Source organism: Solenopsis invicta, chromosome 11 (assembly GCF_016802725.1).
Source record: "Solenopsis invicta isolate M01_SB chromosome 11, UNIL_Sinv_3.0, whole genome shotgun sequence".
In the NCBI taxonomy this organism is placed as follows: Eukaryota; Metazoa; Arthropoda; class Insecta; order Hymenoptera; family Formicidae; genus Solenopsis; species Solenopsis invicta.
The window spans coordinates 15,427,546-15,444,989 of NC_052674.1; the positions used below are offsets into that span (position 1 = coordinate 15,427,546).

At 48.3% G+C, this 17,444-nt stretch overlaps 1 protein-coding gene across 1 annotated transcript; it reads left to right on the plus strand.

The window, feature by feature from the left end:
* The first annotated feature begins 11,027 nt into the window (after nucleotides 1-11,027).
* LOC105202489 lies at nucleotides 11,028-12,743 on the plus strand. The gene has a single exon (XM_011171051.1). The coding sequence runs from the start codon at nucleotides 11,028-11,030 to the stop codon at nucleotides 12,741-12,743; it is 1,716 nt and encodes a 571-aa protein (XP_011169353.1).
* Nucleotides 12,744-17,444: the final 4,701 nt, after the last annotated feature.

Below are 17,444 nucleotides of genomic sequence, written 5' to 3' on the forward strand. Positions count from 1 at the left end.
TGAGCGTGCACGCGTCCGGGGGAGACGGGAGACGTCGACCACCGGGATCGAATGACGCGGCCGCCGCTTACAACATCATGCGGCGTTGGAATTTAAGGTTTTCCGGCGCGCGGGAGGAGGACGCGGAAACTTTTTTATTACGAATTGAGGAAGGCCGCGAGTTGATACCGGTCGACGATGCAGACATATTGCGATGCCTACCGTTCCTCCTATCGGGTGTCGCGCTTCATTGGTTCCGTGCGAAATGCGCGAAATTAACGACTTGGGTTACGTTCAAAGCGGCGTAGCGTGCGCGATTCGGAGATCCCGACTTCTAGTTTGCCTTCCGGGATGAAATAATGCGACGCACCCAGGGCGAGCGCGAAAGGGTCGTGGACTATTTGACGTGACCTGAATGCGCTATTTGACCGTCTCTCACCCCCGTGGAGTAAGGAAGAGAAGATCGGTTACGCACACCGCCACATGTTTCCGCGCTTGCAGACCATGGTGCCGCGCGATTCGGTCACCGATTTAGAGTCACTCGAATTATTGGCGACGCGAGCGGAAAGTTGTTGTTGAGCAGCCTTAAGTTATCGGGCACCTCCACCGCCGGAACGCTCACTATTCCCCGATCTAGCTTATCGTCCTTCAAAGGAGGGGGGACGTGGAAGAAAATTGAATGATACTCTCGCGGCATTAGAGATCTCGGGTTTAGATGAGAGTGAGAGAGCGCCGTGCGCGGAGAGGGGAAAGAAAGCGAGGGCTCGCAGTGACTCTGCGACAGCCGCGTCCGCGTCGACCACCGCCGTGGCAGGCACTCCGACCGCCACCCCGTCTACCAGTGGGCTCCGTAGCAATCCCGGCAAATGCTGGAATTGCGATCAGACTGGCCACTTTGCGCGTGACTGTAAGTCCGCTCCGCGCACTCATTGCTATTGGTGCGGCAAGGCGGAAGTGACGTTGCGTACGTGCCCTGATTGTTCGGGAAACGCCTAAGGGAGTCGGAGAGGGGGAAAAACACGACTCCTGACAATGCATCTCCCGATAACGTAGTGATGTCGGTACGCGCAGATTTCGTTTGTAATTTGTTCGGGGCGAGAGAATCGTGCTTCTCCTTCGTTCGCGTCAAGATATCGGGTAATGAGGTTCGCGCTTTGTTAGATTCCGGTTCGAGTTGTACGTTTTTAGATCCGGCCGCTGTTGAATTAGTGCAATCGTTGGGATATCGGTTTCGTCGGACTAAGACGGCCGCGTGACGACTGCGACCAGCCAGACGACGCGGGTGAGCGGGGAGGTCGAGGTGCCTCTCGAAATTGAAAACCGCACGCGTACTTTGAAAACCGTTCGCGTTGCGAACGTTAGCGTTACCGTGTATACTAGGAATTGATTTTTTCACAGCTTTTGGTATTGTGGTTAATTTTGCGGGAAGTACATGGGGTTCGCGGATGATATCACGCGACAATATCCCCTGGAAATCGAAACCACGAGCTCGCTGTCGGCAGTGCTCGCGCGAGGGGATACTGGGCTCGAGCAGGGGACGGAGAAAGATCCCACCAAGCGAAAGGGAAGCTTGCGATATTCGACGCTTAAAGAAGCGACCGATACCGTAATACACCAACCAAGAGAAGGGGAGACGTCTACTGCTTGCAAACGCGCAACGCTACAGGGCGGATTAAAGGAGCTGTTGGCTGAGGAGAGCGCGCAGTTATCGGAATTTTTAGCGTCGGATATATCGGACGTTCCCGCGAAACTCGGAGTGACGTCGCTTACGAAACACCGTATAGATGTCGGCGGGCACGCGCCCATTAAACAGCGTTATTACCCCGTGTCGCCAAGGGTACAGGAAGCGATCTATGCCGAGATCGATTCAATGCTTGAGTCCGGTATTATTGAGCCCTCGAGTACGCATAGTCGACGCCTATTGTAATGATCAAAAAGCCAAACAACACGTATCGCTTTTGTTTGGACTTTTGCCGGTTAAACGAGGAATCGAAGAAAGATGCGTACCCCCTGCCATATATGAACGCGATTTTAGATAAACTTTGGCCGGCCGGTTACATTTCGACCATCGACCTTAGCCAGGCTTACTTACAGATTCCGTTTGAAAAAAATAGTAAAGAGTACACCGCGTTCACGGTACCGGGAAAAGGACTCTTTCAATTTACGCGGATGCCGTATGGCCTAACGAGAGCGCCCGCAACGTTTCAGAGGCTTTTAGATCGTTTGATAGGTCCGGAGATGGAACCGCATGCTTTTGCTTATCTCGACGACATTGTTGTTGTGACACGGAGTTTTGAGAAACATCTTACGTGGTTAGGCAAAATATTTGCGCGTATTAGAGAAGCGGGGCTCACGATTAACCCTGAGAAAAGTAAATTCTGCCGCTCCCAAGTGAAGTATCTCGGTTTTCTCGTGCAAAACGAAGGGTTAACGATGGATCCAGAGAAAACTGCCAGTATCCTCTGCAGCGAAATGTTAAACAATTGCGTCGTTTTATAGGAATGGCGTCCTGGTATAGGCGATTTATACCGCAATCTTCCATGTAACATACGTGCTTAGTAGATCGCCATTAAGTTTCTCCATTAAATTTCATGTTATAAATAAATTACGCGCTATAAATAAAGTGTAAAAAATAAGTATATAAATAAATATTTGTTAGCCCGCAAGATTCTGAGCAAACCCTAGAGCAAGAACTAATTAACTGAAATAAAAGAAGAGTCTGTTTTCAACGTGCTTTTCCACGTGCTTTTCGACGTTGAGTTCAATGTCGAGATAACGTTAAGACATGGCAGAAAAATCTCGGGACGATAAAAGTATGGAGGAAAAGATGCAAAACTGAAGCAATAGAATAGAACGCGTAGGCAATTACATGTTCCGCGTCCCAGTTTTTCTGCGCTAACAACGCGCCTAACCCCACGGAACTTGCATCGGTTTGCAGCAAAAATGGTAAATCAAAGTCCGGACACGATAGCGTGAGTGGGGTGGACAAACAAAATTTAATTGACTCAAAAGCTTGCTTTTGAGTCCCCCCCCCACACACAAGAGCGATTCTTCTTTAAAAGACTCGTAAGCGGTTCCATCCGCGTCGCGCATTGCGGTATAAATCGCCTATACCAGGACGCCATTCCTATCAAACAACGCAATTGTTTAACGTTTCGCAGCAAAGGATACTGAACGATAGTGGCAGTTTTTTCTGGATCCATCGTTAACCCTTCGTTTTGCACGAGAAAACCGAGATACTTCACTTGGGAGCGACAGAATTTACTTTTCTCCGGATTAATCGTGAGCCCCGCTTCTCTAATACACGCAAATATTTTGCCTAACCACGTAAGATGTTCTTCAAAAGTCCGTGTCAAAACAACGATATCGTCGAGATAGGCAAAGGCATGCGGTTCCATCTCCGGACCTATCAAACGATCTAAAAGCCTCGTTGCGGGCGCTCCCGTTAGGCCATACGGCATCCGCGTAAATTGAAAGAGTCCTTTTCCCGGTACCGTGAACTCGGTGTACTTTCACTTCCTGTACCGTTGGCGACACGGGGTAATAACGCTGTTTAATGGGCGCGTGCCCGCCGACATCAATACGGTGTTCCGTCAGCGACGTCGCTCCGAGTTTCGCGAGAACGTCCAATATCTCCGACGCTAAAAATTCCAATAACCGCGCGCTCTCCTCGGCCGACAGCTCCTTTTATCCGCTCTGTAGCGTTGCGCGTTCGCAAGCAGTAGACGTCTCCCTCTCTCTTGGTGGGTGTATTACGATATCGGCCGCTTCTTTAGGCGTCAAATCTTGCAAGCTTTCTTTTCGCTCAGTGGGATCTTCCTCCGTCCCCTGCTCGGGCCCAGTATCCCCCCGCGCGAGCCCTGCCGACAGCGAGCTCGTGGTCTCGATTTCCAGGGGATATTGTCGCGTGATATCATCCGTGAATACCCATGTACTTCCCACAAAATTAACCACAATACCGAAAGATGTCAAAAAATCCATTCATAGTATACACGGTAACGCTAACGTTCGCAACACGAACGGTTTTCAAAGTACGCGTGCGGTTTTCAATTTCGAGAGGCACCTCGACCTCCCCGCTCACCCGCGTCGTCTGGCTGGTCGCAGTCGTCACGCGGCCGTCTTAGCCCGACGAAACCGATATCCCAACGATTGCACTAATTCAACAGCGGCCGGATCTAAAAACGTACAACTCGAACCGGAATCTAACAAAGCGCGAAACTCATTACCCGATCTTGACGCGAACGAAGGAGAAGCACGATTCTCTCGCCCCGAACAAATTACAAACGAAATCTGCGCGTACCGACATCACTACGTTATCGGGGGATGCATTGTCAGGAGTCGTGTTTTTCCCCCTCTCCGACTCCCTTAGGCGTTTCCCGAACAATCAGGGCACGTACGCAACGTCACTTCCGCCTTGCCGCACCAATAGCAATGAGTGCGCGGAGCGGACTTACAGTCACGCGCAAAGTGGCCAGTCTGATCGCAATTCCAGCATTTGCCGGGATTGCTACGGAGCCCACTGGTAGACGGGGTGGCGGTCGGAGTGCCTGCCACGGCGGTGGTCGACGCGGACGCGGCTGTCGCAGAGTCACTGCGAGCCCTCGCTTTCTTTCCCCTCTCCGCGCACGGCGCTCTCTCACTCTCATCTAAACCCGAGATCTCTAATGCCGCGAGAGTATCATTCAATTTTCTTCCACGTCCCCCCTCCTTTGAAGGACGATAAGCTAGATCGGGGAATAGTGAGCGTTCCGGCGGTGGAGGTGCCCGATAACTTAAGGCTGCTCAACAACAACTTTCCGCTCGCGTCGCCAATAATTCGAGTGACTCTAAATCGGTGACCGAATCGCGCGGCACCATGGTCTGCAAGCGCGGAAACATGTGGCGGTGTGCGTAACCGATCTTCTCTTCCTTACTCCACGGGGGTGAGAGACGGTCAAATAGCGCATTCAGACACGTCAAATAGTCCACGACCCTTTCGCGCTCGCCCTGGGTGCGTCGCATTATTTCATCCCGGAAGGCAAACTAGAAGTCGGGATCTCCGAATCGCGCACGCTACGCCGCTTTGAACGAAACCCACGTCGTTAATTTCGCGCATTTCGCACGGAACCAATGAAGCGCGACACCCGATAGGAGGAACGGTAGGCATCGCAATATGTCTGCATCGTCGACCGGTATCAACTCGCGGCCTTCCTCAATTCGTAATAAAAAAGTTTCCACGTCCTCCTCCCGCGCGCCGGAAAACCTTAAATTCCAACGCCGCATGATGTTGCAAGCGGCGGCCGCGTCATTCGATCCCGGTGGTCGACGTCCTCCGCCTCCCCCGGTTGTTTTTTTGTGTGTGGGAGAGCTTGTGTCCGACCCCTTCCTTTCTCTCGCCGCGGCTATCGGCCGCCCGTACCAAGTGGGTATTGTAGCGTAAATACGAGGTGTGTTCAAAAAGTATCGCGAATTTTGTGTTTTTTCAAAAATTATTTATTTATTCATGAATATCTATTTTGTCCCCTTCAAAGTAATCCCCATGAGATATTATACACTTGTGCCAACGGTTTTTCCAATCTTCGAAGCACTTCAAAAAATCATTTTTTTTTATCTTGTTCAGCTCCTCCTTCGATGCCGTCTTTATCTCTTCAAGCGTAGCGTAACGTCGTCCTTTCATGGGCCTCTTCAGTTTAGGGAACAAGAAAAAGTCACAGGGGGCCAGATCTGGGGAATACGGTGGCTGCGGCATCATTAGTGTGTTGTTTTTGGCCAAAAAGTCGCGCACAAGCAACGATGTGTGAGCAGGGGCGTTATCGTGGCAAAAGCCAATTTTTGTTCTTCCACAAATCCGGGCGTTTCTGGCGGATTGCTTCGCGCAAATTGCGCATAACTTGCAGCTAATATTCCTTATTGACCGTTCTACCCTGTGGCAAGAACTCATGATGCACCACGCCCCTGCAATCGAAGAAAACTGTCAGCAAAACTTTCACATTCGACCGAACTTGGCGCGCTTTTTTCGGTCTTGGTTCGTGCGGCAGCTTCCATTGAGATGATTGAGCTTTGGTTTCCACGTCATAACCATAAACCCACGATTCGTTACCAGTTATGACCCTCTGGAGCAAATTTGGGTCGTCGCGGACAGAGTCCAACATCTCATTAGCAATGTTCATGCGATGCTGTTTTTGGTCGCAATTGAGCAATTTTGGTACGAATTTCGCGGCGACCCGTCTCATGCCCAAATCATTGATAAAAATCGAATGGCACGAGCCAATCGATATGTTTAGGTCCTCAGCAACTTCTCTAACGGTGATTCGACGATTGGCCAATATCATTTTCTCCACTTCATTAATTTTTTGTCTGTTGTTGAAGTGCTCGGGCGTCCGGCACGCTCTTCGTCGTTCACATCTTCTCGGCCTTCTGAGAACATTTTGTACCACCGATAAACGTTGCTTCGGTCCAAGGTAGCTTCTCCGTATGCCACAGTCAACATTCGGAATGCATCCGCGCACTTAATTTCGTTTTTCACACAAAATTTGATACAGGTTCTTTGATCCATTTTTTTGAACAGGTAAAAATCGAAGACGATCCAAAACACGTGCAAGCAAAGCAGCTGTCAACAATTAAGTGAACATTCAAAATGGCCGAGCTTGTCGGCATAAGTGAGAGACATGAGTACCAACATAACGCCACAAAAAGATCGAAATTCGAATATACGTAACCCGCGAAAATTCAAAATTCGCGATACTTTTTGAACACACCTCGTATCACAACACAATGCTTCCTAGATGAATTTCGCAACATTCAGCTCGCATAGGCGAAACATCGCATTCGCGCGTATCTACATGTCGCTAAGCAGCGGCGCGTTCCGCTCATTGGCCGGTTGTGAATTAGCGCGAGCCGTGTATCACTGCGCTCGGGTTAGAAAGATAGAGCAGGAGGAGAAAGACAGAACGGTGTGAACCCCTGTTGAGCGGAGACGAAAAATCGTACGATCTGTTCTGTGCGACTCTGTGAGCATTGTACCGGTGAAGAGTTCACTAAATACCTAAGTACAAACTGAGGTGCATAAGCATTTACCTCTCCTACACCGCTCCCGATAGCAATCTTTCCGGTGGCACGTGTGGAAGGCGGACTCACGCGTTACAGTTACGCCACATCTTTGGTCCTTTGAGCCGGATTCAGCAGAAGTCCGTCTCTTCACCAGGATCACGACAGCTCGGTAACGTGCAGACAAGCACCTCGAACTCGCAAAAGCAAGCACATCGCCGAAGAGGCCAAGCAGAACGGCTCTCAGGGCGGCCTTCAGTGTAACGTTCGAGCGACAGCAGCAGTGCCAGCATCACAACAGCACGGCTACACGCCACGCGAACGAGGTATCCCGCCATCATTACGCAGAGCTCATTCGCTGCAACAGACATCTCGCAGTCCTGAACGATTTCCAAGCGGCACACCGCGGAACGTTCGGTGCGACAGCAGCAGGCGAGGGGACGATCGGCAACAGCACGATCGCGCGCCAGGGCAAGGAAGGTATCCCGCCATTACTGCGCGGAGCTTCTGTATCGAGACACACTCCGCCATCTTGGGCGGAACTTCTATTTTCGAGGACGGTATCCTGTGACCATCGCAGAGCGTCCGATTGACGAGAAAGCGTTCCGACATTCAGAGGGCACCTAACCTTAACCTACATACACGGTCGCCGACAGGCGAACGAACGAGCGGCTTCACCAGGAGGCCGCGCCAGCAGCATGGTGTTGCGATTGCAGCTCCAGAGGTGCGCACTTGCGCAGATAAATCCCTGAGGCTAGGACCAACGGAGGATCATTTGGACGGCAGCGACAGAGTTTCTCTACAAGCACCGCCGCGTACAGTCCCGGTAAGGGAAACTTATTACTTGGCAGTAGCAATCAATTTTATTTGTCACTATTATTTCATTAGTATCGGTTAAAGCTCAATCTACCGCGGACAGCTTGTCAAAACTATTTTCAAGTTTACTTGTTATAAACAATTAAACCCATTCAAGTCTCTGTTGCCGAACGTAGCCTTACGATCAATTCACAATGTCCAATCCGGATATCGCCTCACTAAAAAGGCAACGATCGACGGTCAAAAGTTCGTATACACGGATCAAAACATACGTCGACGGAGTCACGGTTCCCACTCCGGCCGTTGCAGCTCAACTCGAGGAGTGTAGACTAAAATTAAATGAACATTGGTCACAATATAATAACCTTCAATCTCAGATCGAATCGCTCGACGAGACTGAGAGCAACGACCGAATAGCCTTTGAAGAAATATATTATTCCCTCTGTGCAAAAATACGCGAACTTCTTAATCCGACATTAGCCTTTCGTGCACCACCGACATCACCGTCTACTTCGAATGCGTCAAATCGTTCAGAAGGCCATATCTCTGTTCGACTGCCCAAGTTGAATCTTCCTTCATTTTCCGGAAAATATGATGAATGGTTCCCTTTTTTCGATTCATTTAATTCAATCATTCATATAAATGCCTCTTTGAGTAATGTGCAAAAATTGCAATATTTAATATCGTTGGTCACAGGTGACACCAGCAGTGTAATAAGTTCATTAGAAATTTCTGACTTAAATTATAACGTGGCCTGGGATCTCGTAAGAGAACGATATGACAACAAAAGAATTATTATTCACACACACATTAAAGCACTAATGGAGTTGCCGCGTATTTCAAAGGAGGATTCAACCGAACTGCGTCGTATTGCAGACGGGGCAGTCCGACATGTGCAGGCGCTTAAGGCGCTTAGATGTCCCACGTCGCATTGGGATGATTTGCTTGTGTTTATGTTAAGCTCAAAATTAGATACGCTCACCTTACGTGAATGGCAGTCTTCGCTGGTAGGCACTGAGCCCCCCACTTTTAATCAATTTAACAAATTTATTTCTCGTTATTGTCAAATGCTTGAGGCCACAAACAAATCAAGTACCGCTTCCAAGGACGCTACTAAGCGTTCTCAAAACAATTCGAAGCGGCAAGAGTCGTGTGTTGCCACTGTGAAATCAAAATGCCACTATTGCAAAGGCGAACATGCCATATACTATTGTCAGGATTTTTTAGAACTTTCAGCAAAACAAAGGGGTGCAGAAGCACGTACACGCAAACTTTGTACCAATTGCTTGCATTCTTCGACGCATTCTGCAGATAAGTGCATTGCCAGAGGATTCAGAACCTGCAGCGGCAAGCACAACACGTTGCTCCACTTGAGCACCAACGCGCCAGAAGAACGGAACAGCACCTCTGATAGCACAAAGAACCCGAACCCGGAAGGCTCGACGTCAACGGTAGTGACACATGCATCGAGTGACTCCAATAAGGATTTTATGCTCTCCAAAGCAGTGATCAACGCCATTGACGGCAATGGAGCCGCACGGCCTTGCCGTATGTTGCTAGATTCAGGCTCATAGGCCAACTTTATCACAACGGAATTCGCAGAGGTCTTTGGCTTACCATCGCACTTACTAAACGCATCGATATCCGTCATCAACAACCTCACTATGAACTCCACTCAAGCAGTCAAGGTAACACTCCAATCTCGATTGAATTCTTACTCCAGGACATTGGATTGTGTAATCACTGAACAAATAATAGGTAAATTACCAGCATTGACAATGAATCGAAAGGAGTTTAATTTACCTCGCAATATCCTTTTAGCAGATCCACGGTTCAACGTTTCCTCAAAAATTGATGTACTGTTCGGAGTAGAAATTTTCTGGGAACTACTCTGCATAGGCCAAATCAAGGCCACTCCAGATCATCCGACACTGCAGAAAACATGGCTCGGATGGATTTTAGCGGGACGTCACATCAATGTGATCTCACCCACAAGAACTTTGCAAACCTTCACCACAACCATATCAAACGCGCAACTGAACGAGCAACTAGTTCGATTCTGGCAAAGATGTCGGTGAAGTTGTCATTAACAATAAAAACGATGCTTATTGCGAGGAGCATTTTTTAACCAACGTGTCGCAAGACTCCCACGGCAGATATGTCGTAAGGATGCCAGTAAGGAATCAGCTGATTGATAAAATTGGAAATTCAAGCGATGTCGCCTTGAAGCGGCTGCGGGGAGTCGAACGGCGACTTTCTTGAGATGCAAACTTGAAGGAGCAATACATTCATTTTATGAATGAGTATCAGACGTTCGGACACATGAAGGAAGTCGAAGTTAATGCTGACGATAACCAACCGTCCTTCTATCTACCACATCACTGCGTATTCAAGAAAGCTAATCAGTCGTCAAAAATTCGCGTCATTTTCGAAGCCTCGTGTAAAAGCGACACAGGAGTGTCACTGAATGATGCCCTGAGAGTCGGGCCAGTGGTGCAACAAGACCTGATGTCAATTGTTATACGCTTTCGGACCTTCACTTATGTGCTGATTGCCGATATCATCAAGATGTATCGTCAGGTACTCCATCCCTCACAAACTTCGCTACAAAGGATTCTGTGACGCAATGATACGGAATCTGACGTCAAGACCTACGAACTACCGTCACTTATGGTACAGCATCGGCTTCGTTCCTCGCAACGAAGTGTCTCAAGCATCTAGCTGATCAGCACTCTTCAGCTTACCCAATCGGCTCGAGAGTCGTCAAACGCGACTTCTATGTTGACGACCTTCTTACAGGAGCCGATACTATCTCCGAAGCCAATTCCGTTCGCGATGAGGTGATTCAACTGTTGGGACTGGGCGCATTTGAATTGAGCAAGTAGGCTTTCAATAGCCCAGAATTATTGGACTCGCTAAACAATAAGAACAAGGAACCAGTAGTCATCAGTGACAACGTGGACACCAATATTCTTGGTATCAATTGGCATCTTAAAACGGACATGTTGCATTTTTCCTATAAGTCTGACCAATCACACAATATGATGTCCAAACGTACAATTCTTTCAGATATTTCAAGATTGTTTGATCCTTTGGGACTTCTGGGTCCAACGATCGTTATCGCCAAGCTAATTTTGCAAGATCTTTGGCGGTCAAACATCGGGTGGGACGAATCCCTACCACAGACCGTCCACACACGCTAGTCCATGTTTCAATGTCAGTTAACCAAGCTCAACCAACTGACAATTCCAAGGTGCGTCAAATATGGAGGTAATCGTCAGGACACACAAATACATGGTTTCTGTGATGCCAGTCAATACGCATTCGGAGCGTGTGTATATTTTCGAACTGACCTTGGCGATGGCAACCATCGATGCGAACTAGTGTGTTCGAAATCAAGAGTAGCACCGTTTAAGGCAATATCCCTACCAAGGTTAAAGTTGTCGGCAGCATTGCTGCTAACACGGTTGATGAACAAAGTAAAGATGGCAATGGATTTGACTAACATCAAGGTATACCTTTGGTCAGATTCAACTATCACGTTAAATTGGATAGCTTCAGAGTCACGAAGATATTCCATGTTTGTCGCAAACCGCATCGGCGAGATACAACGACTCACATCCGACATAAGTTGGCGACACGTGCCATCTGGCCAAAATCCAGCTGATCTGTTGTCACGAGGATTGAACCCACACCAACTAATCCAGGCAACCACGTGGAGGAATGGACCCAACTTTTTACAAGCTCCCGAAGACTATTGGCCTTCTGTCGAAATGTCATCTCACGAGGATGAACATTTAGAACTTCGAAAAATCCATGCACACGTCGTCACGATGAATGATAACATAGTAAAAACCCTACTCAACAATCATTTAAATCTCAACAAGGCTTGTCGCATCCTAGCATACCGTCTAAAATTTCTGCGGAAAAAACCAAGAGCCACAACTCATTTTATTTCACACGAAGAAATCAAATCAGCACTGCACCTAATGTGTAAGATTGTGCAACAAACTACCTTTCCCGAAGAGTACAAGGCCTTAGAAGGGAATCAGACTGTCAGTACCTGCAGCAAGATTTTATCACTCAACCCGTTCCGTGATAAAAACGGACTGATCAGGGTGGGAGGCAGATTAAAACATTCGCCCTTAAATCAGGACGCGTGCCATCCAATTCTCCTGCCGAAGAATCATGAACTAACGCGCAAAATCATCACACAAACACACGAGCGCAATTTACACTCAGGCACTCAAGCCACCATAGCTAGCGTTAGACAGCAATTTTGGCCCTTATCCCTCCAGTTAGTAACGCGGAGTCTTATTCTTAAATGCATCAAATGTTTCAAGGCCAAACCCATTCTTTCGGAAGCCCTCATGGGCTCTTTGCTTGCCAGTTGCGTTACGATCTCCAGATCATTTTCCCACTACGCCGGTCCACTGATATTAAGAGAAGGTAAACGTCGCAACGCGCGGAATCATAAGGCGTATGTCGCCATATTCGTGTGTTTCGCTACGAAGGCGGTGCACGTAGAATTAGTAAGTGACTTAATCTCAGACGCGTTTTTAGCAACACTTAAAAGATTCATATCGCGACGGGGCAAGCCTGCTCAAATGAATTCTGACAACGGCACCGCCTTCGTTGGAGCTCACAATCAATTGCAAGAATTTTTCGAATTTTTAAGTAAGGCCAATGTACAGGAGGAGGTCAAATTATTTTTGCAAGAACAACAAATTGTTTGCAATTTTATTCCTCCCAAGTGCCCCGCATTGCGGAGGGCTGTGGGAAGCTGCGGTAAGGTCTGCGAAAACCCATTTGTATCGAATTGTCGGGAAGGCGCATTTAACATTCGAAGAAATGCAAACAATCGAGATAGAAGCGATATTGAATTCGCGACCTATATCTCCATTGAGCGAGGATCCCAATGATCTCACTTATCTAAACGGACATTTCTTGATTGGTACTGGTAATGAATAGTTTCCCTAATCCCAATCTAACCGACGTCAACGAGAACCGACTTATTCGCTGGTAACGTTTGGAACAATTAAAACAACATTTTTGGAAACGTTGGAATTTAGAATACTTATATACATTGCAGACTCGTTCCAAATAGCGAGCGAGTAAGGACGATCAATTGAAAATTGGGCAGCTTATCCTCATTCGACAACAAGACTTACACCCTCTCCATTGTTTGTTAGGGCGAGTAAAGCAGGTCTATCCTGATAGCGAAGGTGTTATTAGAATCGCCGCAATAAAAACGGCCAAGGGTGTATTTACGAGACCGCTAGTTAAATTGGCGATACTACCCATCGAGTAGCCAGCAACGACCCTTAGGCATTGTAGCACCTGTGCGTAACTTGTTATGTAAGAAACTTAAGTATTCCATAATCATATCTGTATTTGTTCATGGTTTAAGTAACGTTTAAAAAACCGGAGGGCCACTGCGTTTGCGTATAAGAAATAGACAATCATGTTGGCCTCGCGTTAATTGTACCGGTTATTTGAAAGTCAAGCCTTTCAAAGGGGGCGGCGTTGTAGTGTAAATATCACAACACAATGCTGCCTAGATGAATTTCGTAACATTCAGCTCGCATAGGCGAGACATCGCATTCGCGCGTGTCTACATGTTGCTAAGCAGCGGCGCGTTCCGCTTATTTGCCAGGTTGTTAATTGGCGCGAGCCGTGTATCACTGCGCTCAGGTTAGAAAGAGAGAGCAGGAGGAGAAAGACAGAACGATGTGAGCCCCTGCCGAGCGGAGACAAAACATCGTGCGATCTGTTCTGTGCGACTCTGTGAGCATTGTACCGGTGAAGAGTTCAGTAAATACATAAGTACAAACTGAGGTGGATAAGCATTTACCTATCCCACATCGCTCCCGATAGCAACCTTTCCGGTGCCACATGTGGAAGGCAGACGAGTCGCGCTCACGCGTTACAGTTACGCCAAAGGTAAAATTTTTTTTATTTGGTGAGGTATCTGTTAATAATCGACTATTTCGTGTACGTTGCTGTCTTTGGTTTTGGTGTAAATGCGACCTGCTCCGTCTCTGTTCCTCCTATCCCGTCGGATCGCCGACGCGAAAGTACGTGGTAGACGTAGGAGCACATTGGAGTCGATCGTCCGGGACCGGAAACGGCGGGACCGCGAGATGAAACAACGAATGACAAAGGGATGACCATGTCTCCCTGACCGCGTCCTGACACTTACGATTTTTTTTTGGTGTGGTCGGCTGGACCATTTTGTCGGTTGACAATTTTCTTTTTTTTCCTTTTGCGAACAAGTATAATTTTTTTTTATGTTGTGCCGTCTGATTTATTTTGGAAGATCACAGTCGATATGCTGGAGATATCGCTCGCTCTGAGGCGCTTTCCTCGGTAGCTCGTAGCTGCAGAGGGGCATCTGGACCGGCACGGTCCCGCTTGGCATGGGGGGGGGGTTATGACGTGGCAGTTTTATCTATCTCGCTATTTTGTCCTCCACCTAAGCATAGCGCAAGGAGGCGCGTATGACCGGGTCGGGCACTCATCGAGAGAGCGAAATCTCCGGCGGGACTGCACAGCGTATTATTTTCATTTACTTATTCGCGGCTTATTTCATGTAACCGCGGGCACCTCGGCAAACGTCGCCTAAGGACCAGCAGCGGCGCGGGAGATGGACAGCGGCAAGAAAAGGAGAAGGCGATCGTCCAGAGCCGGCGCACGGAAAACCGCCGTCGGAGAGGAGGACGAGACAAGACGTGGCGACAGATAAGCGCCACGCAACAGAGGCTCGCAAGTGGCACAGCTGATGGACAGGCTGAGGCGGATGAACGGCCAGGACGAGAGCCGTCGAATGCCGGCTGTCCATCGAAGAGGGTAGCGGCGAAGAATCGTCGCAGGAAAATTCTATTGCTGTCGTCCGCGAGGACGACGAGAGCGGCGAGGATGTCGGATGCCGACGACACCTGCAGAGACCCGACACTGTGCTGCCGTGACATCACGGCTAGATAAGGGCGGCCGCTGATAAGCCGCACCGCTTAACGCAAGGATATCGCGCACTCTGTGGGAGGGGTAGCGCTCATCGATCGCGCATCGAGCGCGATCCTCTCGGCTTTTGCCTGCGACCCGGTGACGAGAGCGCGTGTTATTGGAAGCAAGCGAGTAGGATATCGTCCTGAGTTACCGGAAAGCGATTATCGGGTGCCCGGCCTGGCGATCTCTGCCTGGAGTCCCGGAGACGAGGAAGAGGACCGTGTCGAGAGTCGAGGTGACACGTCTAACCGCTTTATAAAGCCACGAGCTGTCGGTGTCGACCGGCTCGCGTTTTGAGGTGGAGCCATTAGGTTAGTGTGTGAGTGCGTCCGCCGCGTGGCGATTGAACGCACCTTGTTTCTTGGTGTTTGGCTGGCTCTCCAGCTCAAGCTCGAGACCTCGTCGAAGCACCCAGCTGGCGGCTGCCGCGTGTGTTTGAGCCATCCCGCCGTAGAAGCTCGCAAACGACCGGCTTCCCGTGAAGCCGCAAAGCCCTTGCACTCGTGCGCGAGTCGTGTTCCGGCCGCGATCGCACGGCCGCCCGCGTAATTGGTGCGTTGTCGTATCGCTCGTTTTAGGACGAATTTTGTAACTTGGCCGCGACAACGACGTTGTCGTCAGCGTATCTTTGGTTGTGCTTTGTTTTGAATTAAGTAATGGCTGTTAGCGAAAGTTCGGCTAGTGTGCTCTCGCCGCGCTGTTCAGAACGCGCGTGATTGGCTGTCGTGTTCCGCGCGGGACCAGCCGCCGTGGTTCGTCCCATTAGCGTAATTGTTGTAGGATTTAAGAGAATTCTCGCGTTCTGCCTATTCGTTTTCGCCAACTCTTTGTCTTTTTCGTTCTTTTTTGCTTTGACTTATATTTTTTGTGTGTTAGGCTGTACTCCGTCTCTATTATACGCTATAATATGTATTATTTCTACCTGTTATATCGGCCTGGTTTTACTTAGTTTCTCGCCTACCCGTCTCCTCCCGTAAGAGAGCCGCTTCGTCCCTGTCTCCGCTATCCGCCCCTCTACCGGTTAGAGGAGCTAGCTGGCCGCGTGCGAGCGACGATTTCGCGCTTTGGTATGACGAGCTATCGCGTGGTGTAAATCCGCGTTTGGTGTTAGAAAGTGTACCCGGTGACGCGACCGGTATAATCGCGTTTGGCGCCCAATTTCGTGATTTGGTGTGAACATATCTATCGGTTCGTTCGTTGCTCACGCGCGTGTTTCGCGCGTAATTCCGGTTCCTTTGTTTGATCGCGTATTTCGCCGCTGCTCTCCGGCGTCAAGAAAATACGTGACAATACACATATATATATATATATATATATATATATATATATATAATTTTACTTATTTATTAATAGATTAATAAGGTAACTGTATCTTATATGGCTTACTTCAACTTTGTGACTTTTAATAATTTTTGCTGAATCTAAAATTAAAAACATGAATAGGTTCAAAATAAGAAACATTTGTTACGTCCGCGGATTTGCGAAGTTGCGATCCGGGACGTAAATGTCTTTGGCTTTTCGGTATTAAGGCAGCTATCAGCAGTCGCGACTCTGAATCGTGTGACAACACGCCTGGATACGCGACAAATTCCTTATACGGGAAATAGGAGGTATTGTAGGAAGATACATTATTAGGTGATTAATGAGCAGTAAATTTAGAAAATGTAATAGTGTTTTATTAAAGCAACAGGAGAGTTGTAACATACGTGATTGAGCGTGCATTTGGCGTGGGGAGGAGAAAGAAAATAGTTCAAGCAGCAGTTGGATTAGAAATATAATATATAGATATACAGAGTGTTTCAGACCACCCGTACACCCTTTTTCTCTTCGCAGGATTAGGACCAATCAAAAATATGTTCAGACGAAAGTTGTAGGGTTTCAAAAGATCTATTCAATGATCTTATCAGTTTGACCTTGGATGGCGTCGCCAAGGTCAGATCGAAATCACATTAAGTTTTTTAAATGGAACACCCGATTTTTGATTCCAGAATCTAATAGCTGGTGTCAAGATCTTTCCAAAACACTATAAGAATGTTTATTTTCGTTGACTACTTTCCGAGTTGTGCGGCTTGAAAGTTACACTACCGCCAGTATCAGCATTACTCAAGATGTACCATGTGGTGGTTACTTAGTCGGATTTAATCTTGTGTGTGGGTGTGTGCATACGTGCATGCGTATGTGTATGGGGGAGGAAAAGGGGAGTCAAAGTTTTATGTACTCTGCTTTTGTTTATTAACTGGATTGATTATGTTTGATGATCAATCACGTCCAGATTGACTGTATGGATTTTCCCGTGCTTAGCATTATCCAGAATGAACGACGTGGACGTGACGAGAATTTCATCCCATTGGGGTGCTTGATTCACGTGAGTCCCCTTTCCTCTCACGTTTGGGGTGCTTGATTCACGTGAGTCCCCTTGCCTCTCACGTTTGGGGTGCTTGATTCACGTGAGTCCCCTTGCCTCTCACGTTTGGGGTGCTTGATTCACGTGAGTCCCCTTGCCTCTCTCGTTTGGGGTGCTTGATTCACGTGAGTCCCCTTGCCTCTCACGTTTGGGGTGCTTGATTCACGTGAGTCCCCTTGCCTCTCACGTTTGAGGTGCTTGATTCACGTGAGTC